This window comes from Danio rerio, chromosome 9 (genome assembly GCF_052040795.2).
Source record: "Danio rerio strain M-AB ecotype USA chromosome 9, GRCz13ab, whole genome shotgun sequence".
Lineage (NCBI taxonomy): Eukaryota > Metazoa > Chordata > Actinopteri > Cypriniformes > Danionidae > Danio > Danio rerio.
This window is the reverse complement of record NC_141029.1, coordinates 53,200,050-53,215,000: the sequence shown is the minus strand read 5'-3', so window position 1 is coordinate 53,215,000 and position 14,951 is coordinate 53,200,050. Positions and strand designations below refer to the sequence as shown.

The window sequence follows — 14,951 nt, the reverse complement described above, 5'->3', positions numbered from 1 at the left end:
TGGGAGAAATTGCTAATTCTCGTCAAAAGCCAGGTGAGCAAAATAAGTAGATTTTCTACCCCACTAAAGGCTTCTTTCTCATTATGTAGTTAATAATAAAAGATACTACGTGAACTTGCAGTGTTTTCATGTCACTTCTTGCATATGTTTTGTTGTGAGAGTCGTGGTATGCCAACCAAGACAAAGTTGTCAGCTATTCCTTGTAAATCCTGCAGTGTGAAACCCCGTGGCTGATTCATCTTGCAGTGTAAACATAGCAGCGATGAAACGCTACCCCAGATAGTCAGGCAATGTGAAAACATCTGTAACACGACTACTTTGAAAACCGTGCATCTGAACTCTGTATTAGTGTTTCTGCTCAAACAGGCTCTCTTACCCAGAATGGCCACCACTATGTCGTCCTTAAGGATTTCGATTGATCCTCGAGACAGAAAGTAGAGCGCGGTGAGGACGTCCCCGCAGTGCACGAGTGTGTCTCCTGGAGGAGCGTGTGTGTTTTTAAAGCGGATGGCGAGAGCTCGCAGACAGCCTTGAGTCGCTCCTCTGAACGCCTTACAGCCCTGCAGGAGACTGTCGTTCAGGTGGAGACAGATATCAGCTTGCAGACACTCCGGAAAACCCTTTAAGACCTGCAGAGAGACGACACAATCAGGTGAAAAACAGCCCTGAGCAAACACAAGTACATTGGGTATACACTGAAAAAAAAAAATTATTGGATTTAGCAAAGTTATTTTGGTCCCACCTTATAAAGTGACCTTAACTACTATGTGCTTGCATCAAAATATAAATACAATGTGCTTAATGTCAGACCTCCAATTTTTTCGTGATTCCGCAATCAATGAATTTAACGCAAAATCAACAAAAAGACACACATTTTTGCGATTCTGCAAAATTGTTAATTTAAATGCAAAATAATTGCAAAAAAAAATCTTATAAAACATCCAATTCCGAACCAAATAATCACATTATATTCATTTCATTTAGCAATTTACTGTTTTACAAGACTTATAGATGTTGCATACGCAGCGCACATGATGTATTTGAGTGTCTCTCGGAAAATGACGCGTCACCTGCACCCTTACAATACAAACATGGAGGGGGGAATGTTTTGCTGCCTGTGCAGTAAGCAGACACCGCTTAAACGCAAATAATTAACTTTTGAAGTTAATGCAAAGATGCGATTAGACATCCTAACACAAATTGGCCTTTTGTGCGTTTGACATGCCTCAGACGGCAAAAGAAAGTGGAAAACATCTAACAAACGGAGCAATGGAACAGACAGAAAAGCAAGCAGGTTACAGTGATAGAGATTGGTTTAAGGATGATGGCCGCTGGACGTGACCGAATTGAAGGACATTATTTGTGATTTTCAAGTATGGCTGGTAAATTGATAAATGATTTCGTATATATATTTAAATTGTAAAATTGTCCACAAATTTCTGGGAATTACCACCACAACCGCAAAAAAAATCACAAAAAATTGTGAAAAATTAAGGGGGTCTGTAATGTGTTTATTGCAGAAGTTCCCATGCTTTTTGAAAGTGCTTGATTTTCAGACATAGGAATTCAAGGCTTGAAAAGTACTTAGAAAGAAACAGCGGTCCTTGAAAGTGCGTGAATTTAAAGTTTATGGTGTTATTTCAACAATTGTACTGTGCTGCTTTCAAAAACTGACTGAAAAAAAACCCACCAAATTCTTAATTTAAAATTCGTCAGTTCCAGGAGTATTCCAGGAGACAGAACTATATGGGAGATGGGTCTGAAATACGAAAGACTTATGGGAAAAAGAGGAGTGTTGGCAGGTATACCTCCGGGTGCTCCGGTTTCCCCCACAAATTGGATGAACTAAATTAGCCGTAGTGTATGAGTGTGAATGAGTGTGTATGGGTGTTTCCCAGTGATGGGTTGCAGTTGGAAGGTGTAAAACTTAAATGTAGCATGTAAAACATATGTTAGAATAGTTGACAGTTCATTCCACTGTGGCGACCCCTGATGAATAAAGGGACTAAGCTAAAGGAAAATTAATGAATATAAAAGTAAATTCACTGTTTTAAAGCAAGTCCTGGTGTTAGGGGTGTTTTTACACTGATGATGAAATGATTGTACATCCTGGTGTTTCTGCCAATATATTCATGCTATTTAAGTGTAAAAGAAGGAGATTTTAACCTAGACAGACTAATGATCCAGGTGCCAGTTATACTGCGCTCATATTAGTGCTGCAATCTTCAATTAAAGAGATGAAATAATGAGGCTTCAATAATGGCCAACAGAACAGATTCAGTCTCTTAGCAACACAGACGCAGGCTTCCTTTACCAAGAGCAACTTTTAATCTCAGAGTCGCACCTAAATCAGAAAGGTTATCATAGATTCTCATCTAATGTATGCTAATTCATTCAAGCAGCAACTATGCTAGACATGGCTAAATACTTCACTATTTACAATATAGACAATAAATCTGCTGGAAAATGAAGTGAGGATTTTGATGCTTTTTTATTTGGGTTATTATTTGTCGATCTCGAAATTCATGTGTATAATATAATTTTATATAATGTAATGTAATGTAATAATATAATATAATATAATATGATGTAATATAATATAATATAATATAATATAATATAATATAATATAATATAATATAATATAATATAATAAAATATAAGGGCAGCACGGTGGCCCAATATTTTAGCCGACACACCCTAATTTTAACTGATATTTACCCAATATTTTAGGTGACATACCCTAATTTTCACCAATATTTAACCAATATTTTACCCAATATACTGTACTTTTAACCGATGTTTATCAAATATTTTAGACAATACACCGCAATTATAACTGATACTTACCAAATATTTTAGCCAATTTACCCTCATTTTACCTGTTGTTTAAACAATATTTTACCCAATATACCCTAATTTTACCCAATATTTTACCCAATATACCCTAATTTTAACCGATATTTACCCAATATTTTACCCAATATACCCAAATTTTAACCGATATTTACCCAATATTTTACCCAATATACCCAAATTTTAACCGATATTTACCCAATATTTTAGGTGACATACCCTAATTTCCATCGATATTTACCCAATATTTTGCCCAATATACCCTAATTTTAACCGATATTTACACAATATTTTACCCAATATCCCCGTATTTTAACCGATATTACCAAATATTTTAGCCAATATATCCTAATTTAATCAACATTTAACCAATATTTTAGCCGTTATACCCTAATTTTAACCGATATTTACCCAATTTTTTACCCAATATACCCTAATTTTAACCGATATTTCCCCAATATTTTACCCCTTATACCCTAATTTTAACCAATATTCACACACTATTTTACCCAATATACCCTTATTTTAACCAATATTTGCAGAATACTTATACGATATTTGCCAATATACCCTAATTTTAATTTATATTAAACCAATAATCACTGTGTCAAGCCCAGATTAAGAAAGGGACTAAGCTGAAAAGAAAATGAATGAATGATATAATATAATATAATATAATATAATATAATATAATATAATATAATATAATATAATATAATATAATATAATATAATATAATATAAAAGCAGGCGGCGCAGTAGGCAGTGCTGCCGCCTCACAGCAAGAATATCGCTGGTTCAAGACTCGGCTGTGTCAGTTGGCATTTCTGTGTGGAGTTTGCATGTTCTCCCTGCCTTCGCATGGGTTTCCTCCGTGTGCTCCAGTTTCGCCCACAGTCCAAAGACAAGAGTACAGGTGAATTGGGTAGGCCGAGTTGTCAGTGGTGTATGCGTGTGAATAAGTGTGTATGGATGTTTCCCAGAGATGGGTTGCAGCTGTAAGGACAATGAACAAGTAGGCGGTTCATTCCGCCGTGTCGACCCCGGATTAATAAAGGCATTAAGCCGTTAAGAAAATGAATGAATGAATAATATAATAACATAACTTTGAAAATCTGTATTTAATCAAAGAAACGTGATGGAAAAATTTATAAAAACTAATAATTTTGGCTTCGACTGTGTGTGCTTTCAACAAATACACACACACACACACACACACACACACACACACACACACACACACACACACACACATTTGTATTAATTAATATTAATTATAAAAGATAATAATTTTTAAACTAAGATATTTTAAGTAATATTAAGGATAATATTTATAATTTCAGATTTATTTATTTTTATTATTTTTTCTTTGATTAAAAAAAAATATTTTTATTTATTTACTTTTTAATTCCACCTAAATTACAATAAGACTTTCTCCAGAAAAAAAATATATATTTTAGGAAATACCTGAAAATGAATAAAAACCTAATAATTTTGCCATCAACTGTGTGTGCTTTCAACACACACAGACACGTTCATTCATTCATTCATTCATTCATTCATTCATTCATGTGGCTTTACCAATCTCTCAAATCTTAAAATCTTCAAATGGCTGATAGAAACATTCGTTATAATTATATTGCCCTGCCCAAAAATAGATTTGGAAGCATGCATTTCCTGCTGAGAGAGCTGATAGAGTGTTACGCCTGTTTCACACCGCAAGCGTCAGCGGCGCGTGAGCAGAGCGTGAGCAGCGCGTGTGTTTTCGGCGTCCATGTTAACAGATTACAGCTTTCATACCGCACGCAGCAGCAGCGCGTCAGTGCGAGGCGTGAGCGTCGCCGAAGCAGCAGTGCAGCGATAGTTTCGGCGCTGGGTCTATTTTTGACGCGCTGCTCACGCTCAATTAAAGTGACAGTGCATTGATAATGACCAAAACACATTGAATGACAGTAAAAAGTAGCAATTTTACCCAATAAATGCGTTAATAATGTCAAATGGTTTATATATAGTCATTCAAATTAACTTAAAACGATTAAAAACGGCAACAAAACATTTATTTAGGCCCGAACTACAAAACCAAATGTAAAACTATTTTACTATCAGTTTTGCTTAAGTTGCACACTAGTGTTGTAGGAGAGGGGAAATGGAATATTTACGGGATTTGTAGTCCATAGCGAAGTGTATTGTGGGTAGTGTAGTGCGACACGCATGCTGGATTATGTGAGCTCGCTGTGTTCTGTGCAGCTGAGCAGAGCAAGAAAGTTTAATCGGCTTTGTTTTATGTTCACTCGAATTATTCCTACCGGGAGCTGTTTGCACTGTGAATCTGACAACACGAAAATGGCATGCATTAATTACTTTTGTCCGTCTCATCATCTGCACGAGCATGAATTAACGAGCTGTTATTCTGCCGCTGGACATCACTGAAGCGGAGAAATTAACACTAGTTTGATCATGTATAAATATCATTATAACTATATTGTATAAATATGATTATAACTAGGTCTACAGCAACCTGATAATCAAAAAACAAATGACATGATATCACAGGCGATTGTCTTTGACTGTAGACACTTCTCATATAAGTTAGCTTTAGAAGCATACAGTACAATTTGCTCTATAAAATTTGTAAAATAAACATTTGCAGGTTAATGAAACAGCATAGGAGGGGCCTTGGTGCAGATGAAAAGTTTAAAAAGTGTATTTGTATATAGAGGGGTAACTAGATAGAATAGACAGAGATAGGTTGATCTCAGCAGCAGCTGCCGAAGAGCTGCGCGCTGCAGACGCAGCTGGTGTGAAAGGCAAACGCCTGCGTGCTGCTACTGCTCGACATACGCGCTGCTCACGCTCTGCTCACGCGCCGCTGACGCTTGCGGTGTGAAACAGGCGTTAGAGATGCAGTGTGTGAACATCAACACACAATAGCAGAGTGAACATGAGAGTCTCTACAGCTAGACATGAATGAAGACGAGACTTGAGCTGATATAAATACCTCCTGCTCTTGCCAGAGATGCCGTCAGTCCATTTCACGCGTGGCAGACATGAAGAGAGAAAGAGAGAGAGAGAGAGAGAGAGAGAGGTTGCTTTTAGCATACTGTATAAACTCACATTTACTTGCATAGTAAAACACATTTACAATGATGATGTTCAAATAGCATTTCAGAGTTTATTTAAGAGGAACAATTCAGCCAAAAATGAAAAGCTGCATCCTTATTATGAAATTTTGTATCCTTAGTCCAAATGTAAAAACAAATCATGATTTTTGTTTGTGTGTTTTTTTTTTTTGCTTTCTTCCCCAAATAACCCATTTTCATTAAATATTGGTCTTGTTCATGTCAGAACTATTATATCTATGAGGACGTTATACACACATAAAAAAGAGTTTTGGGGCGGGATCTAAATCAGTGATGTAGTGCAGGACTGCAAGTGCAAAGATGACGTGTTGGTTTCTCATTATTATTCATAGCAGTTTTCTTATCCTATGGGAAGAGCCAATTTCTTAATTATTCATGACTGTGCGTGCTTTCCGAAGGCAAGACACAAGACACAAGACACAGCCAGTGCCAAGCTTTGAGACCCTATGTTGGTGACTGGGTGAGACCGCATCCATGGACCCACGGCACACAGTATTTAGCTGTTCATGAAGGATCGTATGTGTTTGTTTTCATGATCCACAGGGTTTGTTGTATGTTTTTCTCTGCGATCCTGTCAGGGCCGATACAGCAAAGCCACAAAATTAATTTTAAACCCGGAAGCTGAAATTACCTGACAAAAGCTCAAAATTATCCAGTTTCCCCTACAATTAATGCTGACAGGTGCCAACATTGTTATAACTGAGGCTCAACACACACACATAAATCTGTTAAAATGCCAAAAAAGCACTCCAGGGTTTCTTAAATAAGTTATGGGTAGGCGCACGCAGAATCTGCACGTGCAGAATTCCGCAGATTTTTAGCTCATCATTGATTCTGTTAATTTCCTTGTGTAAATGTGTGTACATTTATATTTATTCAGTTTTTAAATTCATTTCAGTAACAATATTGTCTAATATGAAAATATGCATATGATTTATTTACAACATCATTAGTAAAGTAATATTTTCTTTCATTTAGTGTATTGGTCCCACTTTATATTAAGTGGCCTTAACTAATATGCACTTACATAGGAATTAATAGTTTGCTACAATGTACTTATTGTGTAAATACATGTATTTACTGTGTACTTATGCTTGATTAAATAAATGTATGTAATTACATCTGTAATTAACTTTTGAAATTTGTAAATACACTGCTGACCATTCCCTACACCTTAACCCACCCTTAAACCTACCCACACCACCATACCTGTCCCTAACCCAACCCCTATCCCAACTCAAGAGCACCACAAGTGCTGTCAAATACTTTATGAACACAGTAAGTACATTGTATCTATTTTTTTGATGTAAGTACATAGTAGTTAAGGACACTTAATATAAAGTGGGACCTTAAAAGTTTGTTTACCAAATAAAGTGGATCTAATTGGATTTGCATTGTAAACAATAAATACAGGTTAAAAAGGTATTACTTTTTATTTCATATATTAAGGTTTTAGTTCAAAGTTCTTTAGTTTTTACCAAAATTCTGCGCAGAAATAGCAAAAAACGTCCACAGATTCAGTCTGGCCCTATTCATGTGTGTGTTTTGAAAATAAACCAATCAGAGTCTCATCTCCCATTCCCTTTAAGAGTCAGTTGTGTCGCTCCATGGCGCATTTGCTATTTACATGGCTGTTTACATTAGTTTCCATAACATTTTAATCCTTTAATTCTTTTTCATTTGTAAAGATATTTCTGTATTGCTTAAAACAAAGTTTTAAATGGCACCTATGTTAAAAAATCTACTTTTCAAGCTGTTTGGACAGACATGTGTGTAAGTATAGTTTATAGACCGTCATATTGGGGTTATATAAACACGCCCAGTCCTTTTTTTAAAATTTAACAACATAAAAGCAGTGGACCAATTGGAGAGGTTTTCAGTGCGACCGCAATTTGATGTAGGATTGCGGTCTCCCCGCCCACCAATATTAATTGACAGGCCCATTGATTGACGTCCCATATCCTCAGTTTGTTGATTAACGTCCGCCATTTTCAGCGTGAGTCAAAGCGATACCACTAAAGGAACATCCTTGCCCTATTTTTAGATGCCAGGCTCATTGGGCTCAACACAAGATCAACATTCACCACATGATTGCTGTAATCGGAATTATTGGTTGTATCTTTAGGTAGGTTTGCAAACGTGTACTTTTCATTGCGTCTACCTTAAACTTCAGCCGTTTGCATTTCTCATGTTCACAGAAGCTCCCTGTGATCTTAACTAGGTGCAGCTGGAAAAGGGCATGCGCGTCATGTGCGCTTCTCTGCAATGGAAAAAAATAACAAACTTGCCTGCAGGCCGCACACCAGAAACGCCGCTCTGCGTGACGCGACGCTGACCCAGCATCATGCATTTTAGAATTCTAAACATAGGTTTCTATCAGGGTACACACAATGTTGCCTCTAGCTGGCAGCTGGGCGCTGCGGACAGCCGGCGACTTCAAGCGCCATTGTGTTTTCCCTGATAAAACCTGTTATTAGAGTTCTAAAATGCGTGGCGGGATGATTCGGGACACCTCATGTTTCTGCCGCGCCACAGAGAGTGTCTGGTGTGCCTTGTCGCAGCACATCAGGTGCCTCAGTCAAGCTCGGCACTTTAAACTAGCACACAGTTGTCTGTAAAACTACACAGACACAAACGATTGGGTCACTCTTTACAATAAGGTTCATTAGTTAATGTTAATTAATGCTGCATTTACTAACATGAACAATGAACAATACATCTACTACTGTATTTGTTCATGTTAGTTAACGTTAGTTAATGAAAATACAGGTGTTCATTGTTCGTTCGTTAACTCATGGTACATTAACTAATGTTAACAAGCATGGACTTGGATGCTAACAATGCATTAGTAAATGTTTAATTATGATTAATAAATGCTGTACATGAGTTGTTCATAATTAGTTTATGTTACTAAATGCATTAACTAATGAATCTCATTGTAAAGTGTTACCAATGATTGTGTACCCTCTGCTTGGTCTGTGTCCGAGTCGTACATGTACGGCTGAATGCTGATTCTCTCACTCCAGCTCCTTCTCTAAGTCTGTCTGTCTGTCGAAAACTCAGAGCGGGTGAGCTCTTGGCTCCGCCCCCCCTTGTTACGTTGGACGGGAAGCCGAAACTAATTTTCATGTGAAGCAACACACCCCTAAAACAGCAAACTGTACACGCCCCTAACATGATACTTTTGAACACATTATAATAAAAACACCTGAATTGTGTTTTGAACTGAACCTAAACTGGCACACTCAGAAGAACCATAACACTAATATTAAATCATAAAAAAGCGGTAAACTATGTGCCCTTTAAGCAATGTTTAAGCGAGACGCACAACTGACATGCTCTGCAATCGGCTTTTTCGCTCTCAGCTGGTTTATTGAGCAGAATTTCAGTTCCTCAAAATAGCAACGCGTCAACAATGCACCTTAACACACCTCCTTTTTTAGACCAGAACACCCATGAGTCTACAAAGTAATGCAAATGGATGCTATTTAAACAACATGGCGGAACAAGGGATTGAAATTGTAAAGTATCCTGGTTGGGATGGAAATCTTAACAAAGTGCTCTTACAACCTGAAGCCTTTTGGATTTTCACTATAGATAAGCTGTTTCTCAATATGCTTTCTTCAGCAATCTTGCGTCCTCGTGTTCTTGTGTAACATCATCATCAATGTTAATCACCTTATAATTCAATAAGTAAACAAACTATAAGCATAATTAAAAGTTAAGGCAACGGGTTTACGGGTTTAAAGTAAACTAGCTACAGTGTTTTTACAGTGTTGTCAGTAATTACAGTGAGTAGACGCACCATGTTCATGTCGATGCCGTTGGTGTAGGTCCAGGAATGCTGGAAATATTCCTCCAGTCTCTGCCGAAGCGGGTTCGGGATCTGGTGGAAACGGATGAACTCTTTGACTCTCAACATCTGCATGTGGTAGCGCGCCGTTCCCGAATACAGACGCTGGATGATGGCCGAAACATTCCCGAAAATACTGGCATACATCAAAGCTGGAGGAGAAAGGAGCAGAGCGCAGTGATGAAAGCAAATGCAAGGTACATTTTGTCTGCGGAGACCAATTTAGATGCAATCAGCAGTGCTTCTTTATTGTTATTATTATGCCAGATGTCCGGTTTAAGAGCTATTTCTGATTTAATACCTGCACTGTCTGCTGAGGAAAAATGGGATGGATTGTTTACTTTGGACTGAATTATTTTGTATGTTTCATTTTATTAGATTTAAAAAAAAAACCATTTATTTTATTTTATTTTTATTTGTCAAGTCTTTTTGAATATGATGCCACAAGCTTGGTACATCTGTCTTTGGGAATTCCTCTTTGCAGTACCTCTCCAGCTCTATCAGGTTGGATGGGAAGTGACTGTGTGCAGCCTTTTTAAGATCTCTCCAGAGATGTTCAATAAGATTTAGGTCTGGGCTCTGGCTGGGCCACTTAAGGACGTTCATCAAGTTGTTGTGAAGACACTCCATTGATATTTTGGCGGTGTGCTTTGGGTCATTGTCCTGCTGGAAGATAAACCGTCGCCCCAGTCTGAGGTCAAGAGCACTCTGAAGCAGGTTTTGATTCAGGATGTCTCTGTACATTGCTGCATTCATCTTTCCCTCTATCCTGACTAGTCTTCCAGTTCCTGCTGCTGAAAAACATCTCCACAGCATGATGCTGCCACCACCATGCTTCACTGTAGGGATGGTATTAGCCTGGTGATGAGCGCTGCCTGGTTTTCTCCAAATGTAATGCCTGGCATTTACTCCAAAGAGTTCAATTTTAGTCTCATCAGACCAGAGAATTTAGTTTCTTATGGTCTGAGACTCCTTCAGATGCCTTTTGGCAAATTCCAGGTGGGGAGTGTCTTCCGTCTGACCACTCTACCATACAAGCCTGATTGGTGGATTGCTGCACAGATGGTTGTCCTTCTGGAAGGTTCTCCTCTCTCCACAGAAGAACACTGGAGCTCAGACAGAGTGACCATTGGGTTATTGATCACCTCTCTGACTAAGGCCCTTCTCTCCTGATCACTCAGCTTAGATGGCCAACGAGCTCTAGGAAGAGTCCTGGTGATTCCAAACATCTTCCACTTACTGATGATGGAGGCCACTGTGCGCATTGGAACTTTCAGAGCAGCAGACATTTTTCTGTAACCTTCTCCAGCCTTGTGCCTCGAGAATCCTGTCATTGAGGTCTACAGACAATTCCTTTGTCTTCATGCTTGGTCTGTGCTTTGACATGCACTGTCAACCCTGGGACCTTATATAGACAGGTGTATGCCTTTTCAGATCATGTCCAATCAACTGAATTGACCACAGATGAACTCCAATTAAGCTGCTAAACCATCTCAAGAATGATCAGTGGGAACAGAATGTGCCTGAGCTCAATTTAGAGCTTTACTGCAAAAGCTTTGAATACTGATTTACATGTGATTGTTCAGGTTTTTAATTTGTAATAAATTTGAAACAATTTCAATAAATCTTGTTTCACATTGTCATTATAGGGGATTGTGTGTAGAATTTTGAGGAAATAAATTAATTTAATCCATTTTGGAATAAGGCTGTAACAATACTTTCCGAATCCACTGTAATTTATTTTGTATTTTATTATTTAATTTCATTCTTTTTTGCTTTCTTACATTTGTTTAAATTTTTTTACATTTATTTATTCACTTATTTGTTGGTTTACTTATTTGTTTGCTAGCTCTTTTTTTTTACTAGGTCAGCATAAAACTTTTTTTATTTACTAAATAAATAACAAACTTTAAACTTATTTTTTTACTCAACAAACACAACAGTTTTTACTTTTACTTTATTTTATTAGACTATTTTATGCTTGTTTATTTTCCTACATTTGTTTACATTGTTACATTTACATGTATTTATGGACTAGTTTTCTTATTTTTCTCTCTAGTTTGTTTGTAACATGCTGTAATGTAATTGTTACATTTAGATAGATTTATACACTTGTTTGTTTATTTAGATTTTCTAGCTTGTTTGCTTATATAAACATTTGTTTAAATAAATATTCAGCTGTTTATTTACTTAATAAACAATGAACTATAACAAACAATTTTTTTTTCAAATTTAACAAGCTCAACAGGTTTGGTTTTAGCTCTGAACAATGATTTACTTGAAATTGCTAGTAAAAGTGGTAATTAGGAGGCGAGACATTCTCATTCAAAACCACATTTGATTAGATGAAAAAAAAAATTGTTTCAGATTCAGCTATCATAGTTTTCCATACATCCTTTTACTGTTAATGTATATGCTAAAATATTTGTCAACATACATTATACTTTTACTAGACTAAAGACTATTGGATTAAAGATGATGTCATGTGGTCTAAAAAAGAAAAAGACAAAACACAAGTTCAAAAAAAGGTCAGCATTGTTTTCAGTGTATTATTATTCATCTGCTAGATTGAAAAAGATATTAAAAATGCCAGGATAAATACTTTATAGACGTCTGGGTCATTTCAGATTCACCACAGCCTCTTCAGTTTAATTTATTTGAAAAAAGTCTTGCAATGGCTGCATTTATTTCATTGAAATAAAGTAAAAACTGTAAGATTCTGAGTTATTATTACAATAATAAAAAAAATTCTATGTGTATAAGAAGATTTAAAAATGCACATTGTATATCAATTCTTTTAATGCATTTTTATTTAGGATTTTATCTATCTATCTATCTATCTATCTATCTATCTATCTATCTATCTATCTATCTATCTATCTATCTATCTATCTATCTATCTATCTATCTATCTATCTGTCTGTCTGTCTGTCTGTCTGTCTGTCTGTCTGTCTGTCTGTCTGTCTGTCTGTCTGTCTGTCTGTCTGTCTGTCTGTCTGTCGTTCTATCGTTTTATCCATCTATCTATCGTTCTATCTATCGTTTTATATATATATATATATATATATATATATATATATATATATATATATATATATATATATATATATATATATATATATATATATATATATATATATATATATATATATACACACGATCGCCTCACAGCAAGAAGGTCGCTGGTTCGAGCCTCAGGTGGCATTTCTGTGTGGTTTTTCATGTTCTCCGTGTTGGTGTGGGTTTCCACCGAGTGCTCTGGTTTCCCTCAAAAACATGCACTGTAGATGAATTGGGTAAGCTAAATTGGCTGTAGTGTATAAGTGTGAATGCAAAAGTATGTAAGTGTTTCCCAGTGTTGGGTTGCAGATGGAAGGGCATGCGCTGCGTAAAACATGTGCTGGATAAGTTGGCGGTTCATTCTGCTGTGGTGACCCCTGATTAATAAAGGGACTAAGCCAAAAAGAAAATGAATGAATGAATATTATTAATAATAAATTGTAATAACATAATATTAATACTTTCTTATTATTTACCCCTCTCCTCTTGCTCATCTTTAAAACATTCTCCTTTTGTGTTGAGTAATATATGGTAAATTTCCAGCATTGGAACAGTAAATCACTTTAATTTCGTCACATGCATGTTTTTCAGACTTACATCCGATCAGCATGACACAGATGGAGAAGATCTTCTCAGAGTTGGTGTTTGGCGACACGTTTCCGAAACCCACGCTGGTCAGCGAGCTGAAGGTGAAGTACAGCGCCGTCACATATTTATCCTTTATGGACGGTCCTGAGCCGGGGTCACTAGTGTTGGATCTTTTCCCAATAGACACCTCCAGATTGTCCAGCCAGCCGATCTTATGCTCCAGGTAGGATTTCTCCACATTTCCAATGGCGTACCAGATGCAGGCGAGCCAGTGGGCGATGAGAGCGAATATACACATGAGGAGCATGAGAACGGCCGCTCCGTATTCAGAGTAACGGTCCAGTTTTCTCGCCACACGAACCAGACGGAGGAGCCGAGCCGTCTTCAACAGGCCAATCAGAGTTGTGGTCTTGGGAAAACAGAGAATTTATCATTAGTCGTCATTAGTTACATTTCAATTAGAGTGTATATTAGCAAAATCCGTTTTACTGTAGTATTATATACAGCGGGGAAAACAAGTATTGAACACACTTGTTTTAAAAGGAGCTGTTGACATGGAATTGCTGACCCATTCACACGGGGCTTCAGCTTCAACGCTTGACTGAAGGCATGTCTCAAGTTGGGGCTAACGTGATCATCATAGCAACGTCAGCCAATGAAATTCAGTCACTAATAGGCCACTGTCTAGCTGTAGTATTGGCATACAGCGATCTGATTGGCTGACGCTTCCGTCGGTGCTTGAAAAGTTGAGCTAGTCCCAACTTGTGCAGCGGGCAACGCCTCTGAAGCGGCGCCGACGGATCCACAATGCAGTTCGGCAATGCCTCAAAGTGAATGGGAAGCGCTGACGCCCCGTGTGAATGGGGCGTAACTGTCATGTGCATTTTAATATCCGAGAGTGTGTTCTAATTCTACTGGTTGCACTAACTGTACCGCATGCAATACTGCTATCACATGACATTCACTTGTAATTGCATCATTATTTACTAATTCTAAACCAAACCTTCTCAGTAGAGGAATTTTAAAAACTCCCTCGCGGGCCGGATGAAAGTGTTTAGCGGGCTGCATATGGCCCGCAGGCCATAGTTTGTCCACCTCTGCTCTAGGGAAATCAGAGAATTATTTTACATCTTGTAAAAAGGGGCATAATAGGTTCCCTTTAAGCGAAAAAAGCATAAACATATACCAATTACTGACAAAACTGAAACAAATTATGCACATGTATATTTACAGTTTTTCTCAGTCGCTTTGGTGCATTTCTCACAACACTATTTACATTTGCACAACAGGTCATGCATTTCTCAAAACAATTAGTCATTTGTGCACATCCTAGTAGCAGTTTCTCATTCCTTTCAACAAATTGCAAATGCTTTTGGACATGCATGAATTGCTTTCATACAACTCTCTGCTGTTTATAACATTATCTTTGCTTATGTCATGTCAGTCAAAATTAAC

The 14,951-nt window shown here is 37.3% G+C and overlaps 2 protein-coding genes and 1 long non-coding RNA gene across 3 annotated transcripts in view; 1 reads left to right on the top strand and 2 right to left on the bottom strand.

Moving 5' to 3' along the window:
- The window catches only part of ifih1 (interferon induced with helicase C domain 1), a 751,550-nt gene that overhangs the window by 127,214 nt on the left and 609,385 nt on the right, over positions 1-14,951 (bottom strand). The window lies entirely within an intron of this gene.
- The window catches only part of kcnh7b (potassium channel, voltage gated eag related subfamily H, member 7b), a 190,028-nt gene that overhangs the window by 38,724 nt on the left and 136,353 nt on the right, over positions 1-14,951 (bottom strand). The window contains 3 exon segments of the mRNA NM_001446944.1: positions 377-629; positions 9,801-10,000; positions 13,506-13,905. Coding sequence (NP_001433873.1) covers positions 377-629; positions 9,801-10,000; positions 13,506-13,905 — 853 coding nt within the window.
- LOC147842452 (uncharacterized) lies at positions 4,227-7,627 on the top strand. Its single transcript, XR_015500109.1, has 3 exons — positions 4,227-4,552; positions 5,748-6,980; positions 7,338-7,627. It is a non-coding gene; the product is annotated as an uncharacterized LOC147842452 (long non-coding RNA).